This window comes from Buteo buteo, chromosome 20 (assembly GCF_964188355.1).
Source record: "Buteo buteo chromosome 20, bButBut1.hap1.1, whole genome shotgun sequence".
Classification (NCBI taxonomy): Eukaryota; Metazoa; Chordata; class Aves; order Accipitriformes; family Accipitridae; genus Buteo; species Buteo buteo.
The window spans coordinates 2,360,149-2,381,434 of record NC_134190.1 but is presented as its reverse complement, the minus strand read 5'-3'; the positions used below and the strand labels follow the sequence as shown (position 1 = coordinate 2,381,434).

At 38.8% G+C, this 21,286-nt stretch overlaps 1 protein-coding gene across 2 annotated transcripts in view; it reads right to left on the bottom strand.

Annotated features, from left to right (window-relative positions):
• Positions 1-5,243: 5,243 nt before the first annotated feature.
• SLC12A7 (solute carrier family 12 member 7) overlaps positions 5,244-21,286 on the bottom strand; it is a 69,684-nt gene continuing 53,641 nt past the window's right edge. The window contains exons 18-25 of one of the 2 annotated variants that reach the window (XM_075052355.1): positions 19,112-19,307; positions 18,612-18,781; positions 18,334-18,465; positions 16,502-16,609; positions 13,417-13,533; positions 10,948-11,129; positions 6,701-6,834; positions 5,244-6,218 (exon numbers count right to left, since the gene is read on the bottom strand). In XM_075052355.1, coding sequence (XP_074908456.1) covers positions 6,127-6,218; positions 6,701-6,834; positions 10,948-11,129; positions 13,417-13,533; positions 16,502-16,609; positions 18,334-18,465; positions 18,612-18,781; positions 19,112-19,307 — 1,131 coding nt within the window. In that variant the 3' untranslated portion in view covers positions 5,244-6,126. The remainder of the gene's footprint in view (positions 6,219-6,700; positions 6,835-10,947; positions 11,130-13,416; positions 13,534-16,501; positions 16,610-18,333; positions 18,466-18,611; positions 18,782-19,111; positions 19,308-21,286) is intronic. The other variant, XM_075052354.1, reaches the window with a different exon arrangement.

Below are 21,286 nucleotides of genomic sequence, written 5' to 3'. Positions count from 1 at the left end.
AAAAAAAAAAAAGCAAACCAATTCCCCCGAAATTGTCTTCCCCACATTTCACTGACTTGCAGATTTTTCTGTAGAAGAGAATCAAGTATTGACATTGTGAATTTTGCAATCTGACACGTGCTTGCTTGAATGCAATAGCAACCTCAGTGAGGAAAAAAAAGTATTTAGGCTATGACTTTTGTTCTTCTCAGGTTTGAAAGCTTCCCTCTTTCTCTTTTGCAAACTGGCATAGGAGCTTAATATATGAACTGGGGATTGTCATGCAATCATTGTAAACTTTAAGGATTCAGAGGTACATAGTATGTTTTTCACTTGCTTTCTCTTCTCTAAGGAATACAACAAAGGTAGAACATATTTTCTGCCTATGCTGCACAAGATAACAAGTCCCTATGTTATTTATGTGGTTCTGTTAAGAGCCTTATTGTAAAGCTAAATTAGTGTACAGATGCACTGCACAGGTAAGATATTTGTAGTGCAAATGCATACTTTTTTGTCTCAGCCATACAATAAAACAGAATAATTCAGCTGGAAAGGTCCTACAATGATTATCTAGTCCAACTGTCTGACTGCTTCAGGGACCAGAAGTCCAAATGCCTCTTAAACACTGACAGGCTTGGGGCATTGACCACCTCTCTAGGAAGGCTGTTGCAGGGTTTGAGCACCCACTCGGTAAAGAAATGGTTCTTCATGTCAAGTCTGAATGTCCCATGGTGCAGCTTTGAGCCATTCCCACACATCCTGGCACTGGGGACCAGGGAGAAGGGCTCAGCACCTCCCTCTCCCCTTCCTCCGTCCTCAGGATGCTGTAGGGAGCAATGAGGTTGCCCCTCAGCCTCCTTCTCTCCAAACTAGACAAACCCCGTGTCCTCAGCCGTCCTCACAGGACATGCCTTCCAGACCCTTCCCCAGCTTTGGTGCCCTCCTCTGGACACATTCAAGGACCTTCACATCCTTCCTAAAATGTGGGGCCCAGAACCGCACACAATACTCAAGGAGAGGCCACACCAATGCTGAATACAGCAGGATAACCACCCCTTTTCACCAGCACGTTACGCTGTGTTTGATGCCCCCCAGGATGGGGTTTGCCCCCTTGGCTGCCAGGTCACACTGCTGACTCCTGTTGAGCTGCTGTCGACCAGCACCCCCAGATCCCTTTCTGCAGGGCAGCTCTCCAGTCCCTCCTCTCCCAATTTAGGCTTGTGTCCAGTATTACTCCATCCCAGGTGCAGAATCCAGAATTAGGACTTGTCAAATTTCATGCCATTGATGATTGCCCAGTGCTCCACTCTATTCAGATCCCTCTGCAAGGCCCCTTGTACCTCGAGAAAGTCAACAGCACCTCCCAGTTTGGTACCATCAGCAACCTGGCTAATGGTGCATTCAACTCCTGCATCCAGATCGTTGATAAATATATTGAACAGAACTGGCCCTAGAATTGAGCCCTGAGGAACACCACTGGTGACCAGCCACCAGCCAGGTGTAGCCCCCCCCATTCACTACAACCCTTTGAGCCCTAATAACAGTTGTGATCAGTTGCTACAATTTCATTAGTTCATTAACTTGGCATTGGCTTTTTAAGGTAAAGAGAACTCACAAAACTGTGCAGGAAATGAGAAGGCAAAGAGCTGGTTGTTAGGTCAAGTGTGTAAACTAGAAAATCTATAATATAGTTAATTTAGTCTTTTGCCTAAATGATTTCAAGCATGTGGAAGTAAAACACTAACATGTGCCACTACATTATAAGGTATTATCCTTAAAGCAGCACTTTTGAGACAATAATGGATTCTAGTTGAACCCTTCTTCACCATGACATCTCCAAGGATGTAAAAAGCAGTTGTACCTGTAACTGCTGAAATAGCATTTCAAAGCTTCGTTTTAAATTCTGAACTACACTGTTAAGTATTTTTTTAAGCTGCCAACTCAACATATTTGTCTTATGGGGTATACTTTGTAGACTTTACATCCTGATCATTTGATAAAAATATCTGAACTCTGTGTCCTGGCAGTCCTTTTGTTATTTATGCTCCATCAGTACAAGTCTTTGAGTAGTGCTTTGTATGTATTTCATGAATAAGGAGAGTATTGTTAAACATAAAATGCTATAAGAACAAATTCTTCACTGAAGATTACTGAAGTAAAACTAAATATCAATTTGTATTAACACTGCAGTGTTAGAATCATTGTAGTTCTCCAGTTTTTTGAACTTTCTCCTAGCTTCAGAAGAGAGGAGTCACTATGTTGCTGAATAAAGAATGCTGACTACTGTCAGGAATTAAGCAGAAGTGTTAAAAAGGCACAGGGTTGAACAAAGTTTGGTACCATCACATAGCAGCTAAACATAGCTGTTGCGGGGGGTGGGGGGCTGGGTGTTGGAATTCCACAAGATTAATGTTACTGTTATTTTGGGTTTAGGCTTTCAAGTACAAGTTTACTCAAAACAGAGGCAGTTCAGAAACTTTTTTTCCCCCCTCTTTATTCCCTTTACTTGAAAGGGGCAATTGAAAATGTCCCAATGGTGTTTTGAAGATATAAATAGTCTTGTAACAGACATCAAAAATCATTTCATAATAGCTTGACTGAAGCTGCTGCACCTGTCCTTCAACACACTGTGTGTAGTAATGACATGATATAACTGTTATCCTTCCCATTGCATTCTTGTCCCTCTGTCCCAGGTATTCTACCATGCTCTGCATCATCCTGAAAAAACTCTGTACTACTCTCAAATGGTTCTTTCTGTAGCAAGTTACTTGAGCTATTTATTGCACAAGAATTCCATTAATGATGCCGTGACACTACCTAAATATTAATTTTTTCAAGATTAACTGCTAGGTTTAATAATCTTAGTTTAAGATTTTTTTTGTGCTATAGAGCTGAGTACAAATCCTACTTAAACACGTATTTGGGAAGGTGTTTAAGAAAGAGGTAGATATACTAATTCAGAGATATAATGTGGGAACAGTTAATAGGACGAGAAATAGACAATGATGGCAATGCTTTCAAAATAAAGACCCGCTCTAGATGCGATGACTTGCAGCTTTGCTATTCTAGTGGACAAAGCATGAACACCAAAACCAAATAATGATGGAGAATCTCAGGTATTGCTATTACTTCCTAAGGATCTGTACAGGAGCCTTAGCTGCATCTTATTTTTCCTTCCTTTTCCTGGGCAGACTTCAGATTGTGGCAAATATTGAATTTGGGGACATTTGCCTTAATGGGTCTTTTTGCTTTATCTTTTTATGCTCCCAATAACTTACTGGACTATATCTTCCAATTCCCAGCTACTGCTGCTTTTGTATCCTTTGCAAATTCTTCCCCGAGAGATGACGGCTTACTCTGGTGGTGTTTGCAATGGGGCGGTGTAGTCTAACCCTAACAACAGCACAAACCCTAACCCTATACCTCAGCCCAACCCTAACCAAGTAACACCAACCCAAACCATAAATCCTAACAATAACCCTACTCCCAATCTAACCTTAACTCAAACTCTTGGTGTCCCTTGGGGGTTATCTGGGAGCTCTCTGAAGCACACCATATGTGGAGCAGGAGCTTTCTGTGGTCACAGGTGCTCTCAGAGTGCTTTCTGATGCACACCAGGGTTTTTTGAGTGACTTTTTGTGCACCGCAGGCTCAAACAAGTGCATTTTGGTATGCTCATGAGACCTTCCATCTGTCTGGACTTGCAAGCAAGGGCCCTCTGAAAGCCTTTGGTGGGCCTCAGGCACCTCTTCGTTCTTATCCCTAATCCTACACAGAAAAATGCCGAGGCCTGCATGGAGGAACGAGTCGCTCCTGGCCAAAGTAAAACACCAAACAGATGTGCACAGAGGGTGCAAGCAAGGATGGGTAAGCCGGGAGGAATCCAGAAACATTGTCTGAGCAGCCAGGGAGGAAGCTAGGAAAGCTGCAGCCCAAATGGAATTGAACCTGGCCAGGCATGCTCTAAGTTCACAGGTGCCAAACAGGAGACTGGGGAAAAGTGCTGATCGAGGCAGGGGACCTGGTTACACAGGACATGGAAAGGGCTGGGGCATGCGCGTGTGCCTATGAGCTTTGAGGGTCTCCTAGGATTGCTGACAACGTGGTTTCCAAGAGTACAGGTGCCTCACTGGTAACCGGCTCTCAGAACACTGCCATGAACAAGAGGCCTCAAGTCCCAGAAGCTTTTGGCAGCCCCACCAACGCTGGGGCTCTGCACTTACTCTACCACCTAATGCTCACCCACACCCAGCCGCTAACTTGGCCAGAGCCAAGGTACAAAGGAGAATCCAGCCGCTACGTGTCCCACCAAAAAGTCGTCAGGATCAAAATACTTTGGGTAGCCTCTTCATGCCCCCCAGGAACACGACGAGTCTGCGCTTGCTCTACCACCTAACACTCACCCCCACCTGCACCCTCACCCTGCCAGAGCACAGCTCCAAGACGCACACCCAAAACCTAGGGCTCCAACGCAGAAAGGCTGGGACTGAAAGTGGTTGGTGGTCCCCACTTTCCCTTAGCAGCTTCTTCACAGTCCCACCAACACAGAGGCTCTACACTTGTGCTACCACCAAAAGCTATCCCTCACCTCCTCCCTCACCCTAGCCAGAGCCCTGGCCCAAAAGCTAAGAACCTCCAGCAAGGACTCCAGCACAGAAGTGACCAAGACTGGAAGCTGTTGGTGACCCTAAATGTCCCTGGAAAGCCCTTTGACGGACCTACCAACACTGCGGCTCTGTGCTTGCTCCACCACCTAAGCCTCACCCGCGACTAAACACTCACCCTCGACAAAGCCCAGATCCAAAAAGAACCACCACCACATACGAATCCCTCAAAGGAGCAGCCGGGACTCAAAAGTTACTGGTTTTAGCTCTCAGTTTTCCTTGGCACCCCCTTCACAACCCCACTGACACAGGAGCTCTGTGCTCACTCTACCACTTAACCCTCTGTCACAGTCTCTTCGCATCTCTCAAATTGACAGGACAACGTACTCTGCGATTTAAGCTCATTAAGAAATACAACAAGGCAGCACCACAAACAGGGGCACGATCCCCTTTTGCCCAGGCCAGTCTAGCACATGAATTCACTTACTCACGGTTCAAGTGGTAGGGTTTCATAGCTTATATCCCATAAGGCTTAATATGGTGCACCTATGAGGAAAAAAAAAAAAAAAAAGGCAGAATTCTGACAGAAGCTAAAAGTTTCTATTGAGCACCTAAACTAAATTGTTCAACAATTTCAAATGAAAAACACTTAAGAGATCGTTCAGTTCAGAAAAGCAGATTTTTATTTTAAACGGCAGCACATACATACAACATTTTCAAAATATACATATTTGAAAACAAGAGACTGCACTTCATTAACAAACTTGCTGTGGTTTATCAGTTGTTACAGTTATATTTGCAACTAGGTTGAGTTACTGCATCACAGCCTTCCTATGAGCTGGATGCTCTTAGGTTTCACTGGTATAATTGTGCAATATACTATAACTGCTAGTAGCTCATGAAAAAAGCCCAAACACAATTTGTCAATTTACTATTGCTGTCAGCTGGAGGCTTCAGCTACCTCACTAAGTATTTTAAATAGAGAAATGTTATTTAAAACAAGTGTGGCAAATCATGAACTTCAGGGAAACACTTTATGCACATAATATACAAATTTGAGTGGTTGTATATATTTCTGAAGTTTCCTGAACCAGGACTAATCCCAACAGAAGCAACATAGCAGCATTTTGGTAAGAGAGGAAGCCAACTTTTCCTGCAAACTTTCCCTTTTATTTAGATGCAGAACAAATATTAAAATCATCAAAAGTTGCTTAAACATACCATTGCATTACCATTTCTTTTCTTGTTTCACCACAGTTTAACAAGTGTCGGAATATGCTACACATAAATATCCTAACCCATCCACCGTTTATTAATTCACTACAGAAATATTTTCTACATAAATCTATCTTCTTAAAATATAATTTAAATATAACTTTTTAATAGAAAAACCAGAACACATCATCAGAAGATTCAGCTTGCAGGTAATTTTCAACGCACTAGAACTCTTATTGAAGCTGCTCAAATTATGGCAAATAACTTTGTTTTCTCATTGTAGGGGAGGTGTGTGTGTGTGGGGAAGGTTGAACAATGTGCAAACAGGTTAAGAATAAATGGTGATCACTTCACGTCCACTGCCTCGGACCAGGAGAACTCTATCCAGACCTTCTGTCAGAACTTCCAAAAACTCCATGTCTAAAATATCATTAAGTCAAGGAATTTATCCAGAAAAGAAACAGATTAGCCACTAAGCTCTCAAAAAGTCTGACATATAATGCAAAAAATCAAGTTCAACAATTTCATCAAGGAGTTCTCCTGTGTCACCCTTTACTGTCGCATTATGCAAGCCACCTGCTTGCTCAAGTGGAAGCGAGTCCTAATTTGGGGGAAATTTCTAGTTCTGCCCTACTGAACTACAGAAAAGAAAAAAATAGAGATTATTATTTTAAAATAAGTTCAAAATTGAGGAATGCTTTACATCAATTCAATAAAAAACCAAACCCACCACCATCAACTTTTCTTAAAACTCTGTTTGTGCAATCAAAAGTCGATTTCTTAAAGGCAAACTTATGCTTACCATGGTTACTAATGGTTATCACGACAAGTAGATGATGGCACAATCACAAAAATCAAACTCTCAATTTCAAGAAATATGGAAGCAATATAGTAAAGGATACAGTTTTCATCCCCTTTTCTGTTTTTAGGAGGTCCAGGCATATTCAGGAGAACTAGCTGAGCATGCTGTGATTTATTAAGCACTACTCCATTGAGCTTCACAGCAGTGTGCATTCTTCTCACATTTGACTGATTCCTAGCATGCAAACAAACATTGTTAAGTATTGTCACAATACTTATGTATTTGAGTTATATGCTATGTATTTGAATTTATAAATTTCATCTATATGCACGCAGAATAAGCTATTTTCATGGACACCAGTATTCGTACACATGCAAAATAAATTTGAGAAAATGCAATACCTAGGTTTAAAAGATATTTTCTTCCTTTGAAAAGAACATTTAACTCAGAAATTCAAGCAATTTAAGCAGATTGCCAAAATGCACAAATCTTCCAGTTGTCAGTTATCTTTTACAGAGATGAAGCAAAAACTTAATTTCAATAGGAATTAAGTGTAGTCAAAACCACTAAGAATCCAGTTTATTCAAGTATATAAAAAAGTAACTGGATTTGTACAAGAAATTCCAAACAAATAACAGGAACACAATGGAAAGATTACATTATTTATGTTGTACAGTACAAGATATCCATCATGCTCCTTTGGAAACATTACAGTATTACTATAAGCCCAGTGAAAGAAATTTAGAAACAGCATAGAATTTATGAAAAAAATTACTAGTTTCTCATGTCATAAGAGTAAGGCAGTAAGCAATGAACTGAAACTGAGCCCCTCCCCTTCCATTATCAATATTAACTAATGCTTTGCTTGTTGCATCCACAAATATAATCGTGGTAAATTTGTGTGCAAGAGGAAGAAACTGCTAGGACTTCAGAGTTTTCCTTATTTTAGGATCTACCTTGGATGATTTAGTTGCTCTTTAGAAAAAAACAAAAGAACAGTTTTCTTATAGTCCCTGAGAAACTGTCATCTGTGTAGAACTAGCCAAGACTGGAAATGAGTCATACGCTCCAGCACAAAAGAAATATCCAGACTCTACCCAAGCCCGTTTATCCAAAAGATCCGCTGCCCAAAAGTAGACTCTTTACAAGTGAAGTGAGTCACTTCAAAGGGAACCTCAGAAACACAGCCTGATGGCATATCTCAGGAACAGAGATACCGATACACTGACACTTATATCACTCTATCCTGTGCAATTTTCTTAGCACTATAACTAGCGGTCTCGCAGGAAGAGCACAACTGTACCCTGCTCAGCTGGGCTCACGTTCCGTCCTACGGCAGAGAGAGGACCGGCAGGTTAGTAGCAGCAGGACACAAGACATCCTCTGAAGTGCCGGATCAAGTCTGGCATCTTTTGAATTCCACTAGCAGCAATTAAAATTACAGCACAAACCCCAGCACTGTTTCAGCTCAAGTAAACAATAGAAATTAATCAGATCTCTTTTCCCAAAAGAAAAAGATTTAGGAGGTCAAAATTTACAAAAGGAAACGCACAACTTTGTTCTATTACCAGAGGTCATTTCAGGGGACGACACCAATGCTTAACCCTAGAATCTTCTAGCAACATGAGGCCACCCTCAGATTATACAAATAAGTGTGGGGTTGAGAACAGCAGCCAGATACAGGTTCATTCAAACACAGGGGACCAAGAAAGACGGAGAATGCTGGGACCATACGTACTTGTGTTCTACTAAGTCCTGTTTTTTACTATGAAGGGAAAAGCCGTTAACAGAATACTATTAGAAGTAGCCTGTTTCATGTTGTATTTTCATCCTTGATTTTGCAGGGGCAATTAGGGGAAGGAAAAAAAAAAAGCAGCATTTGGCCTGAAGTTTAGTAGCCAGTAGAGACCAGCCCCATCGATTTGAATGGATTCCCTTTCCCTCCCCCACCCCCCTCGCCCCCCGCATTTTCCCCCAAGACAATAACATTTCCAAAACGGAGTTTATTGGTCCCTCCTGGGGGATTTTCTGTCACAGCAACCATCTGTCCTAAGAACCAACTGTACAAAAACCATATATGGAACAAAAGAATACTTGAAGCTCAGTTTTTCAGAAGCAGAACAGCAGCTTGAGAAGTCCGAAAAACAACTATGAAGAGAGAGGCAAGCGTGCATAACTGAAGAGGTGTATAAATATTGAAGTAGAAACACTGTTAAACTAAAGAAAAAAATGCAGGGGAAATATGGAGGGTGTAAATTTGTGATGGAGCGGGCAAGACTTCAGCACTGAAACAAAGGCTCAAACTGACTGAAGGTACATTGTGCACAACGTGAACTGAGGCTGACTAACTTCATTTCACCTTCGAGCACTGGTAGAACCGAAATCATACATGATACACAAAGTAAGCTTTCTAAGTTTTTATAAGAAGTTCAATTTGTTAAACGGACAAAATGAAGACAATACTGGGCTCTGAAAAAAAGCAGAGCAGTCACAAGTCAGTTCTACCCAAGAACGAAGAGAGAGTCAGTGTCCCATTTTTGTACGCTGTCATACCCAACATATATCTGAACTTATGTTATTTCTACACATGCATATGGGTTGGTAGAAGGGAAGCAAGAACTGGCATTTGATGAAATGTGAAAGTTCCCTTTGTGAACAAATTCACCCTTATTGTCCAAGTATTTTTATTACAATGGAGGCTATTTTTCCAGAACAAAAATATATTCACTTTTTAATGAAGTTAATTAGAAAACTAATTATTACACTGGTGCAGAGGAGTACTGTCAAGTTTTACACTCTTACAGAAACTAAAATACGTGTTCTGTGACTTACCTTGAATGGAAGGTTGATAATATTTAGAAGAAAACATTAACAAGTCATGATGAAGAATATTTTTCAGTGATAAATGCTAAATCACATTATATAAAACAAGGTACAAAAGAATATATGCACCACAAATCATCATTTAGGAAACACGCATACAATGTACAAGACCACAAGAACCAGGAAACACAGCCTATGTTGCTTAAGTGAAATGAAATTTAGACTTACAAGTTTCCCCATTCTCTACATGAAGGGAAGCAAATGCACAGGAAAAAAAAATATTTATGCCATCAGGTACATTTTTAATTCAACAACATTAATAAATTGTACAGGCATACCAAGTTTGAACTGTAATTTCCACTCCCAAACACATATAGTAGTTTTAAAACAATAATATCTGAAGTCTGCATCTTGCATAATTCTAAAGAAATAATAGGAAATATTTCTAAGATATTACCACCCCACCCCACCCCAAGAACTGGAGTATAATGCAGCCCAGAACAAACCCAGTGCTTTAGAGCATGAGCAAGATGATGTTTGGAATTTGCAGAAGGCAAACTGTTTCTAAAGAGCTCAGAGCAAATCCACAAAACAACTTAGGATTTTAAGGTACTGATTCTAAGTGTACCTTCTAACTCTGCCGCCTACAAGTCCTAGATTTAAGACCTGTTTCCTTTAGATATTAAAATTTCCCTTGACATTCACAGTTTTGCTTTAGGCATGTGCAGAAAATAGTCTAGGCCACGCTTATAATTGCATTCTTCCAGAACTCAGAAAAGGTACATGTGTGTGCTTGAATCACAACACGAGGAAGCAAACAATCTGACATCTTTCTATCATTGGTTTTGTGTCTACTATATCAGGCTTGACACAGGCAGTAGCTCTTATCTATTGATAAGTGACTTCTATTTAAGAAAAAGACATTAAGGAGTATTTCAATGGGAAATACTTAACATAACAAGACATACATATAAGCACAAATTTTATATTGCTTTAATTTATAGGATGAGGGCCAAATGTCCCTATCACCGCCGCCCCCCCCCCCAATTAAAAAACCAACCCACACCACAACTAAAAACTCTACCCAAAAACCAAAACACAAACTAAATGTCTTAAAAAAGTTCATCTGCTTCTTTGGTACTCCCTCCACCCCAACAAAACACAATAAATGAGAAGGGGAAACGATATACAGTAATTTGTTACCCACAGGAAGAAAGAAAACCAAAAGTTATCATTAAGCATTTTAACATATATGCTTTCTGGTACAACCCAGAAGTTGACTTTACAGCTTGAATTCTGTCATATTTAAGCTTAAACAGTCATCATTGTTCCACCCAAGTCCACGCTAATTTCATAAGGATGGCATTTGAGTGAAGTGCATGGAAAGATCATGTTTGTATGTGACTTTAAATAAACCAGGAACTCTTAAAAAACAAAACCCAGAACAACAACAACCACCAAACAAACACACACTGAAACACAAACAATCAGAAACAAAACTCCAAACATCACATGCATACTTACGGCTTCATGTTGAAAATATCTTTAAAGCCAGACACATTTGAATCTTTGTTTTTATGCTTTTCAGCTACAAACTTCTCTTTAGTCCAGGTCATTTGCACTTTTTCCGGCACAGCAGCAGCCACACTTGCTTTGATCGCTGGCGCTGAGTGCGAGGCAGTGTTTCTGTCGTGGATCAGCTGAGCCTGGCCACAAAACAAACAATCACCCCAAGATTCAGCCAAAAAGAGCATTGGTAGATTACATGTTATTAAAAATTTTGAAAAGGAATTTCACAGCAATGGAACAAAAGAAGATACAGAAAAATGCACCTTACTTTGTGAACAAATACCAGACTGTTTTGACTTCAGCATGAAGTGAAACTGCTTGTAAAAACATAGAAATTTGTTTATGTTTGCAGGATTACATCTGGGCTGGGACATTATTTTTGTAATGACCTAAAGTGAGGTTGAATCCAGCCTGAGGGTACTTTATTATCACCAGGGATTTTTTCCAGTGAAAAACTTGAAAGCCAGTGCTCTCATTCTTCATCAGGTACATTGTTAATTTCTCAGGTATTGTCATAAACACTGTCCATTTCACGTGCCTTTAGCTGAACTACCAGCACAACTCATGATCCCAGTAACATACCATTGGACTGGCTGAACTGAAGGTTAGCTACGTTCCATTAGATTATTTATGCATGCAAGTGCATATTACATAACAAAAGCCAATCAATCTAACCATGAAGGGGCCTTCTCTTCCCTTATAATAGCAGAAACTCAAATCACAACTTTAAGCGCACAATATTGTTGTTCCCACATGCATATGCACTTCTGTGTTCTCCATTTCCCATTTCCCTTGCTCCTCTTGAGGAAAACAAAAAAAAGAAATTTTTAACACATTTACTTTGTCCATAGGCTTCTGTAGTTCCATCAAAAGCAACACAAATACAGTACCTTAGACTCTTATAATGGTAAGTGAATTGGTATGGAGGGAGGATTGGTTTTGTATTTTGGGGTGTTCTGTTTGCAGGGGGAGGCTTGGGGATTTTTTTAGGTGTGTGTTTTGTTTGGTTGGGGGAGGTTGGGTTGGTTTGTTTGTGGGGTTTTGGTTTTTTTGCAGGGGGGGTGTTTTTTGTGGTTTTAAGATATTCAGCAGTTATAGAGGCTCTTCAGAGACTTGTTACATCACAAGTTGAAGCTCCTGTTCCACTTGGGAACCTCAATTATTCACATGTTAGTGATGGTCATGTCCCTCTGTATATGTGGTGATTCAGAAGAGTTTATTTCATTCAGGTCACAAAAGCATGAATAAAATCAAAGCAGACGAGAAAACTTTTATCTCTGAACAGCGATACTCTAGTGGTTCGCAAACTGTCATCACAGCTAGTTTTAAATGCCTATGAGCTTCTGTATTCTTCCTAGATTATTTCCCTAGTCCCTATCCTTGAGGATTCCCAAATCCTAGAGTTCAGTTCTGAGGTTCACATAAATATGTATTTGTTTGATGGTATTCATATCTCCCCAGAAGATTAAATTACAAGTCAAGACTATGAATCAGAAATTATTGCGAATACAGTTCTAGCATGAGAATGGAAAAAGCTAACAAATACATGCAGATACTACATGTGCTACTGCAGTATCAAAAGAACTAAAATTTTAAACAAACAACTGGAAGATGAGTTCAGTACAACTCTGCTTCAATGGAAGAAAGTTCGCCATTTTTAGAAAGACAGTGAGGCCAAGAGAAATTCTGGACCTATAGCACACAGTTATAAAAATGCAAAGACAACGAGAGCACATTTTTGCTAGTGCTATTGTGATACTAAATTAATTACATGGAATACAACATGTTCTTCTCATGCTTCATGAAGAAAGGGAAACACAAAGGTATACAGCATTTCTACAAACTAGACTACATGTCTTTAGATACGAGCAACACTTCAAGTGCACACTGAAACCATTGATTACATCAGTCCATTTCCTTTAAAGCTCACCTTGCAGAAAGTAGTAATGACATTTATGGGTTAATAATGGCTTACCAATAAGCATAGAAATCTCCTTAAAAAGTCCTAGCATATCTATACGGTCCGAGAAGCCTCAGTACTTCAATATAGGAACTATAAAGGAAGGCAATGCTTTGTGAAAGCATGAAATATGCTTATTAATGAAACTCCCACTATTAAGACTTTTTAAGAGATAGAAGACAGAGAAATATCTTTGCTTCTGGCTCTTAAGAAAAACAGGCACACTCAGAAAGAAAAAAAAAGTGTGAGAAAAATCAGATGTAGTTCATGTCACAGAAGCATCACCTAGAGAAAAATATATAGTGTAAGATAATGAATTTAGAAAAATAGTGAAATTAAAGTTTATGAAGAACTGTTCCATAACAATAAATGATCAAGTTGTTCATTTGTAGTTCAGTCTGCAATAGTGGCACTTCAAGTGTTGCGATGGGAAAGGATATCTAGCCAGTACTATGTCCAACTACCTCCTCCTCTCGATAATCATTAGTCAGCAGTGCCTGTGCATCTTGGCCAATGGACTGTGGACTGGAGAAGCTTTTTCTTCTGATTGAGCCTCGAGACTCATCAGTGATGCTCTGAATCTGGGATAAAAAGGTTACCAATGACAAAAAAACCCCACCAGTCTGCAGAAGAAAGCAGATGATCATATTCAAAATAAAAGTTGTCTTCATTTAAATAGCTGAGATTTGGTATCGTAGCTTGTTATAAACTTGGTTTGTTTTCACAAACACGCCATTTGTTTATGTATACTACGAGGCTCTTTTTGAAATGTTTAGCAGTTAGTTATGAAGTGTCTTTACAGAGATTTATGAAAACATGAAGTGAATTGAATCCTTTAGTCTATATGGGAACCTCAAATATTCACTTGTTTGTGAGGGTCACGTCCCTTCATATATGTGAGGATTCAGATGAATTGATTTTATTCAGTTACAATCAAAAGTACAAAAAAAAATTAAGCAGATGAGAAAGCTGCTTTCCGGCTCTAAACACGGATTTATTTCCCAGTGATTCACAAACTATAACTGTGCTCCACACCTATGTGCACGTGCATTTCTGCCAATCTTACCTACTAACAGCAATCTGCACAACAGCACTCGCGCTGCACAACCCAACCCAAAGCCGTGGTGAGAGGGATGACTGCCTTCTCACGGCTCCGGCAACATCTCTGCCTGGCCCAACAGTCACGAGTCAGGACCAGCCGGAGAAGGAAGCCAACAGCCACCACGAAGGGCAGCAAGGAAGAGAACGAGCCTCTGCATTTTCTTTCATCTTTGCAGCGCTATTGTCAAAGTCAAATAAAATAGTTTGGCAGTTGCACCTAAGCCTGCAGATCTTACATTTTGCAGGCATGTGTTATATTTACACTTGAATAGAAGCAAATCAACCAAGTTTCTCAAAAAAGGAAACAAAAATCCATTGAGTCTCCATGCCCCAGTTCCACAAGAAAACCCAGGGGCAAGATCAAATAAAGTTCCATTTTAAAAAGTGATAGAAGAGGGGAGGGTAAGGGTGATTCCTCAGGGATAAAAGCATGCCAATGAGGGAAACAGCAAAAGGACGCTGTACAAAACCAAATTCTCCTCTTTGCGAAAGTTTAAGCCTTGTTTGAAGAGGTACGAGCACAGAAGTGAGGTTAGAATATTCATCTTGGTGGTAACAGGAAACAAAACTACAAGCACCTTTCAAAGCTGGAATATTAGGGTTATTTTTGAATGCCTACAGACAGATAGTGAAAACAAAAGCAATGCTAATTTGAACTAGTGATACTAATGAGAGAAATGTTTTGGAGGTCATCATAAAACTGGAGGCGAGGGCTCAGCTCATTTAAGAGAAGATGATCAGATTAATAAAGGGCCTGGCACACTGAGTGCTTGCATTCAACTTGTAGCTCCAGAGGAGGTGAAGGCATAACTAAACACTTTCTGATGAAAAATACCAAAGAACAAGGTAGATTAGGATATCCTAATCAGAAACAACAGATAGATATGGCTTTTATTCTTGGACAAGGAAATAAGTACTAGTTCTTGGAATTATCAAGCATTTTACTTCAGACCATGAAATAAATTCCACAGTATTTTGAACATCTCAGATTTTACCCTGTCTGATGTGAAGTAACAAACTGAAGCTATAATGGTGATGGTTACATTCAGATAAAAGTGAGTAAAAAAAAAAAGTTACATGGGGCAGGGAGAAAAGAAAGGAATTAAAACTTCCAAGCAAACAAACACTCTGAAATAGTGCAGATTCCAACCAGCTCACAGAGCTGAAAAGAAATTCTTTTGTCTCCACTACAATTTATATGCTATAGACTACAGAGTCTTGGGTCCTTGGGCTACTTGTAAAGCATCCGCGAGGAAGTTAAATCCTTAAACACCTACTGTAGATTGATTAATCACTCAAACTCCACTGGAAAAATACTAGCGTTCAATAAAGAAATGAGAAAAATTTTAAAACACTGAGTAAGGAGTACAGGAGAGTGTATTTTTTACTGAAAAGATGTTAGGCAGGCTCAGATCAAAAGAAAACTACCGTGACGCAGATGAGAAGGAAGAGAATTTACAGTAGTTCATTGTTGTAGCAATACAAGGCATCTTTAGGAACCTTAAAAATTCCTGCAAAATGGAAAAAAAGAATAGATAAGGAGAGATTAAAAAAAAAAAAAGGAACTGCACAGACTTGTAGGATTAACACCAAAAAGGCTTAGGCATAAAATGAGTTACAATTATCAGTAGACAAAAAAAAAAGCCACAAGAAAAGATCCTAGTTATTTTATGAATGAGCAGTTAAAACACAGTAGAGATCTCTTATTTGGCATGGGAGGGCAATCAGTATAAATGCTTTGGCTTTGCTATCACTTAATACCTTTTACATCACCAAAAAGTGTTGATAATAATGGGACAGTTAACGGAATAAATGAGGGGGTAGAAGCACAAGTCAAAAGAAAAAAAAAAGATTTAAAAGTTAAAAAATATTCATGAAAATACAGCTTGCATGAAGCTTGTCAATACAACGTGCAAAATACCACCAGGGACTAGTATGGGTAGGGGAGCAGCAAACGTAGCATTCCCATCTGGATATCATAGCATTATAGGTTAGTCAGCCTAATCTTCACTCAGAAACAACAGTTAGTTGATACATAAAACATTGAAAACAATGCAGAAACTAAAAAATAGGCAGTGTGAATTGAACAAGACCAAGTCACAAACAAAGCTATTCAGCAGAGTTGAATAATTATGAACCTGAGCTATTGATATATGTCAAGTTTGGAAATGCTCTGGATATATTCCACACTGACGCTTAAATGTTTTACTAGTAAATACTTGCACTGATCTTAACAAGAACAGGAAAACTCTAAACATCTGTTCAAATAAAAAAGGATATTTTTTTTCCACATTATTTTAACCTTGCAAGTGTAACCTGCTGTAGAGAAATTAACATAGAATGCAATTATAAAAGCTTTTGACTAATTAGAAACTGATTAGAATCCACAGCCAAGAAATACTACTTTCAGATTTCTCACAGAACATCTTGCCAAGCCAAAGTCCCTACCTCTCTTTCCCTTTCATTCTTTGATAGCTGCATCTGTTTCAGCATCTGAGATCGCTGTTCCATCATAAGTGTCTTCTCATAAGTGAATGCAGAAATATCATTTTCAAACTGCAAAAGAGATGGGCATTAGAAACATCAGAAGAAAAGTACTACTCAGAAGAACAACGCTTAGACAGTGTACCACATTCATTCTGGCGTTCATTCAGTCCTGGATGTATTTATGGCATTAGAGTAATCCCAAGCAAGTAATTGATCAACCATTTCTGTCCTCATTCTTAAAACTTCATCTTCAAACAAAAATCTCGTACAGTGAGCTACCCTACTGTACCAGTATCAATGTTGAGATTTTTATCTAAATTTGAGGTACTTGGGACAGACTTTTTCCATTGTTCTGTTCCAATGAGGCTGCAGAAATGATAAAGGGTTGAAAGTGCTTATTTAAACTGGGTCTGCATTCCTGCCTCCTGAGCACGCGTGCACAATTGTTTCCTTAAAAACTGTCTTGACCCACAAAACAATACATTGGCCTTCCACCAGTGAGAAATGTTCACAAATAGAAGCATTTATGAATAACCTCTGGTATATGTTCTCACATCAACTCAAAGCTAAAATACAATGTAAAAAAAATCTATAGTAGTCATCTGTTAAGTCACTGAGTCGTAACTTATCTCTCATCTTTTGGAAGATTCTCAGGGTTAAAATGTGACCCACATAAGAATAGAATAAATTGTGCTTCCTATACTATCTTCTGCTCAAAATCCAACCAAGGCTGAGCCTTTTTTATGGCACTCTGTCTTCTTTCACCTGCACATGCCACAGCATTTTAGTCTTTTATATTCAGTACTCTAAGCAGAACAAAACAAGAATAAATAAATACATAAGTAAAAGGATTTATCTTAGTTCCTAGTTCAAAATACTAACCAAATTTTTCATAAGTCATTTTTTTCATAAATAATTTAAATGATACTTAAAATTTGTTTTATGGCTAATTAGCATAATAACTCTTTTTTATAGGTTTTGTTCATTCCAGGAACTGGTGGTGGTACAAGTTTTGAACCAGTTGACCCATCTTCTTCATCCCACTTCAGAATAAGTTTAAGGTTTTTTGGGGTTGGGGTTTTGTTTTGTTTTTTCTCCTTGTCTTACTTTGGATCTTATGCTAGTCACCTTTGAGTGCTGGAAATGAAGTTTTTCCTTAGTTGCCAAAAAAGCTGGTCCAGACTACAGCTTTAGTCCTTTCTCTTGAGCAGTTTATGACCAGCATTTAAAAAGGGAAAAAGTTACAAAATTCCTTTTGTCACTATTTGACTTATGATTCTGTAGCTATATCGTCTCGCTGTCCAGTGACAAAAAGGCTGGCAATGCCAGAAACAACTGACATACTCTCACATGGGGGCCTATGGGTTCCTTATTCCAGAGATACTCATACAGCAGCTGGATACACAGACATGTTCATCCTCTCTCATGCTGGATACCATGGATTATTAGATTAAGCATGTACAGCCTTCCATTTCATTGCCTGCTAAAAATTCAAGCTTTTCCTTCCAGAATGAACAATCTCTATGGACTAGTCCTCATAAATAAAGTAGGCATTAAAACATCAAAATGGCTTAATGCTACTTGACAAAACCATTAAACCCAGTACCAGTACCACATACACTAGCATTGCAACATGTTAAGATAAAGTTGCTTTAAAACACTTCTTGTTCTTGGTGGTACTGCAACCTTTCCCTTTTTATATTTGGGTTAACATCTCTTAGTTTTAAAAATGCTAAACCCATTTTCCCCAAGTTTATTCTCAACTGCCATTAAAAACCCATGCAGTAACATACCATTTCAACAACTTCCACTTCAGCATTCAGTCTAAGATGATATAAGAACATCTGAAGATCCTTCTTCATTTGAATACTATTATCATCCATCTGAGCAACAGTGAAGATACGCATTTTACATTTTCTCCAAACCTATCAAAAAAATACATTGTAACAATTTGTAACACAGTAATTACAATCACCATGCATAACTCTATCAAGGTGAGTGTTTCACTAGAAACCCCTAGAATTATTCATTGCTAAAAAATCAAATCCCAGCCATTTTCTGTTGTCCTTGCCTTGTGCTGTCGAAGAAGAAAAGGCAGTAACATCAGCATACCACCATCATGAACAATCCACCACACATCTATGTTTCCCTCCGTAAAACGTTCTTGATTTGTTGGAAATAAGTCAATGTTTTTAGCCACCAACAGTGCTTGCTGAGCTGCTGTTGTTTCTCGTACAGTATCTGCAAGGGAAAACAAGACGTTTGGATCAAGAACTTCTAATTTTCATTCACGGCTTTTATTTTGTTGTAAATTCAAAAGCTTACAATCTCCCAGATTCTGCTGAGGCAAAAGAGGAAGATCCTGGGTTTAGTGACTAACCTGCTTAGGAAAAGAACAAGACAAGCCATGGCTGACGAGACTGAGGGATAAGAAAACCCACTCCATGTGAAATCAGATGTGGGGAAATATTCCATTGTCCACTGGATGTTCAGCATCACATTTCCTCCACACAGCAAATACATTAGTTACATAGTTGTATTACAAATGCATAGGAGAAAGTCAACACATACCAACAAAGTTTTTCCATGAGAAACGATTTTCTGTCTGCTTCCATGACTGTGGCCATGCCATCAGGACTGTGTTGTGTTTCATCCCTCCTAGACCAGCTGACTGAATCAAATAGGATATTCCATCTCTGAAATGAGGAGACACCACAATCTGGCAAAATCCTTTAGTCTTTTCCACTCCCATTAAGGCCTTAACGTTCTGCAGAAGAAGATTACACATGGGGAAATACAGTCATCAACAATAATAAAGACTATAAGGAATATCAGCAGTAAATAAGAGCAAAACATTAGTTACAATGTACAACCAACACCAAGAAACTGCTAATTCCAAAAGAGTGAACATGATTCTGTGACAACTAAACTCCAAAAAATCTACCTCCACAAAAGACACCACACACAGGTTTTTCATTACTTTAATTACTCAGCCTTTTATTTCCAAAGAATGAACAAGATACGAGTAAAACCACATTGACAAAGATAAATAAAGTAACACTGCTTCAGGTAAAGTAAAAAATGCTGATGGACAAAGCACTGTATGTTTGGAATGACAAGTCCTTTCTTTTGGAATTGGAAGGGTTTGGAAAAACATGATGCCAAGGGCTTTAGAAGAGGCCACCAAAGCTCCTTAAACAACTTTGACATTAAGAGGCCGATTCTTTATTTATCAGCTCCCAACATGGAAAAATAGATGCGCAGGAGACAGTTGGAATCACTGGCTGAATAGTGACAAGGTAAACTGAGGAGATTAAGTCTTCCGCACCCCTTTAATTTCAACATGGCTCCCCTTCATTTAAATACTGACATACAGACACATAACCAAGTAATTTAAAAGTAGCATTCAAAGTGGTATCAAGGTTGACTAGGGAACATCAGCTTTGGCATTTACTATGTTTTGATGGCACGACTTCAAAAATCCCATCATTATCAATGACTTGTGTAGATCAGCATGGTTTCAGAAGGAAGAACCAGCACATAAAAATCTGGAATTTTGGAAGTGCCAAAATACCTATCAAAACCCATCAGGAACAGATTTGATCACAGAATGCCTGGCACTGACTCAGTGTGGCTTCACATCAGAAATTCTGTTTAGTCGAGGAAAAAAAAACCACTTCAGAGAATTTGGTAGCAAAGCTAACAAGTCAGTCTATGCAAAAAATACCTGCGAGGGCATATCAGTTTAAATAGATGCTTTTTTCTTTTAAAAAGGAAGACAGGAGAAATCTTGATTTCCTACAAATCTTCTAGAAACATTTTTTAGTTGAAGTTTTCCAAAACCAATGAGGCCTCCAGACGCTCAAACTTTTACAATTCATCTTCATTTCCATTTTAAAAGCAATAGTTTCCTCGATCTTAACACCAGGTCTGACCTTCTAGAGAACCTGGGGATTAGGTCTCCCTTAAATTCATTCCTGTTCCATCTCAAAAATGTAGCTGACTTCCAAGTTAAGCAACTATAGGTAACATTTCAAATCCTCATGGGTAAACAGTTTCTGTTTAACGGTTTGCTTTGTTTTATTTCAGAGGCCTGATTGTATTCTTAGTCTTGTTTTCTACTCACACATTGATAATAACAGCTTAATAACAATTACTTTCACAATTTACCATTGCTAGACTCTTTCCACTGTGTTTTGAAGCTAATTGCTCTCTTGGAGCCTTTCCATGCGATATCAGCTAGGGCATCTGGCTTTCTACTTTGTTATTTTAAAAACCACTAGGGACAAGTCTGAATACCAACAGGGAGAAAAAAAGCAAGCTGGGAGAAAAAGGGCAGTTAGCTTTAAGTCTGTTTCAACATCTCAAATGCTCATCTATTTTAGAGATTCCAGGTTTGAATAAGTCACAGGCATTTTTACACAGCTTTGAAGATGACTTGGATCAAAACAGTAGACATTTCAACTGATACTCTTTTCAGCAACACTGAAGATATTAACCATTTTTGGAAGACACAATTGCAATCAAAGCCTACTTTTGGAGTACGCTTTATAGTAGTGTTCTAAAGGCAATAGATTTTTCAATAGCATTCAATAAAATACATGAAACATGGTATTTTCTAAAAATGTTGTTTCCCCACTCTATAAAGTTAGGAGTAGGAGGGTTTGCATAGGTAAGCAAATACAATTATCTATACCGAGTTACCCCAATACTGGATCAAACAAAGTAGTACACAAGCTGTTTAAG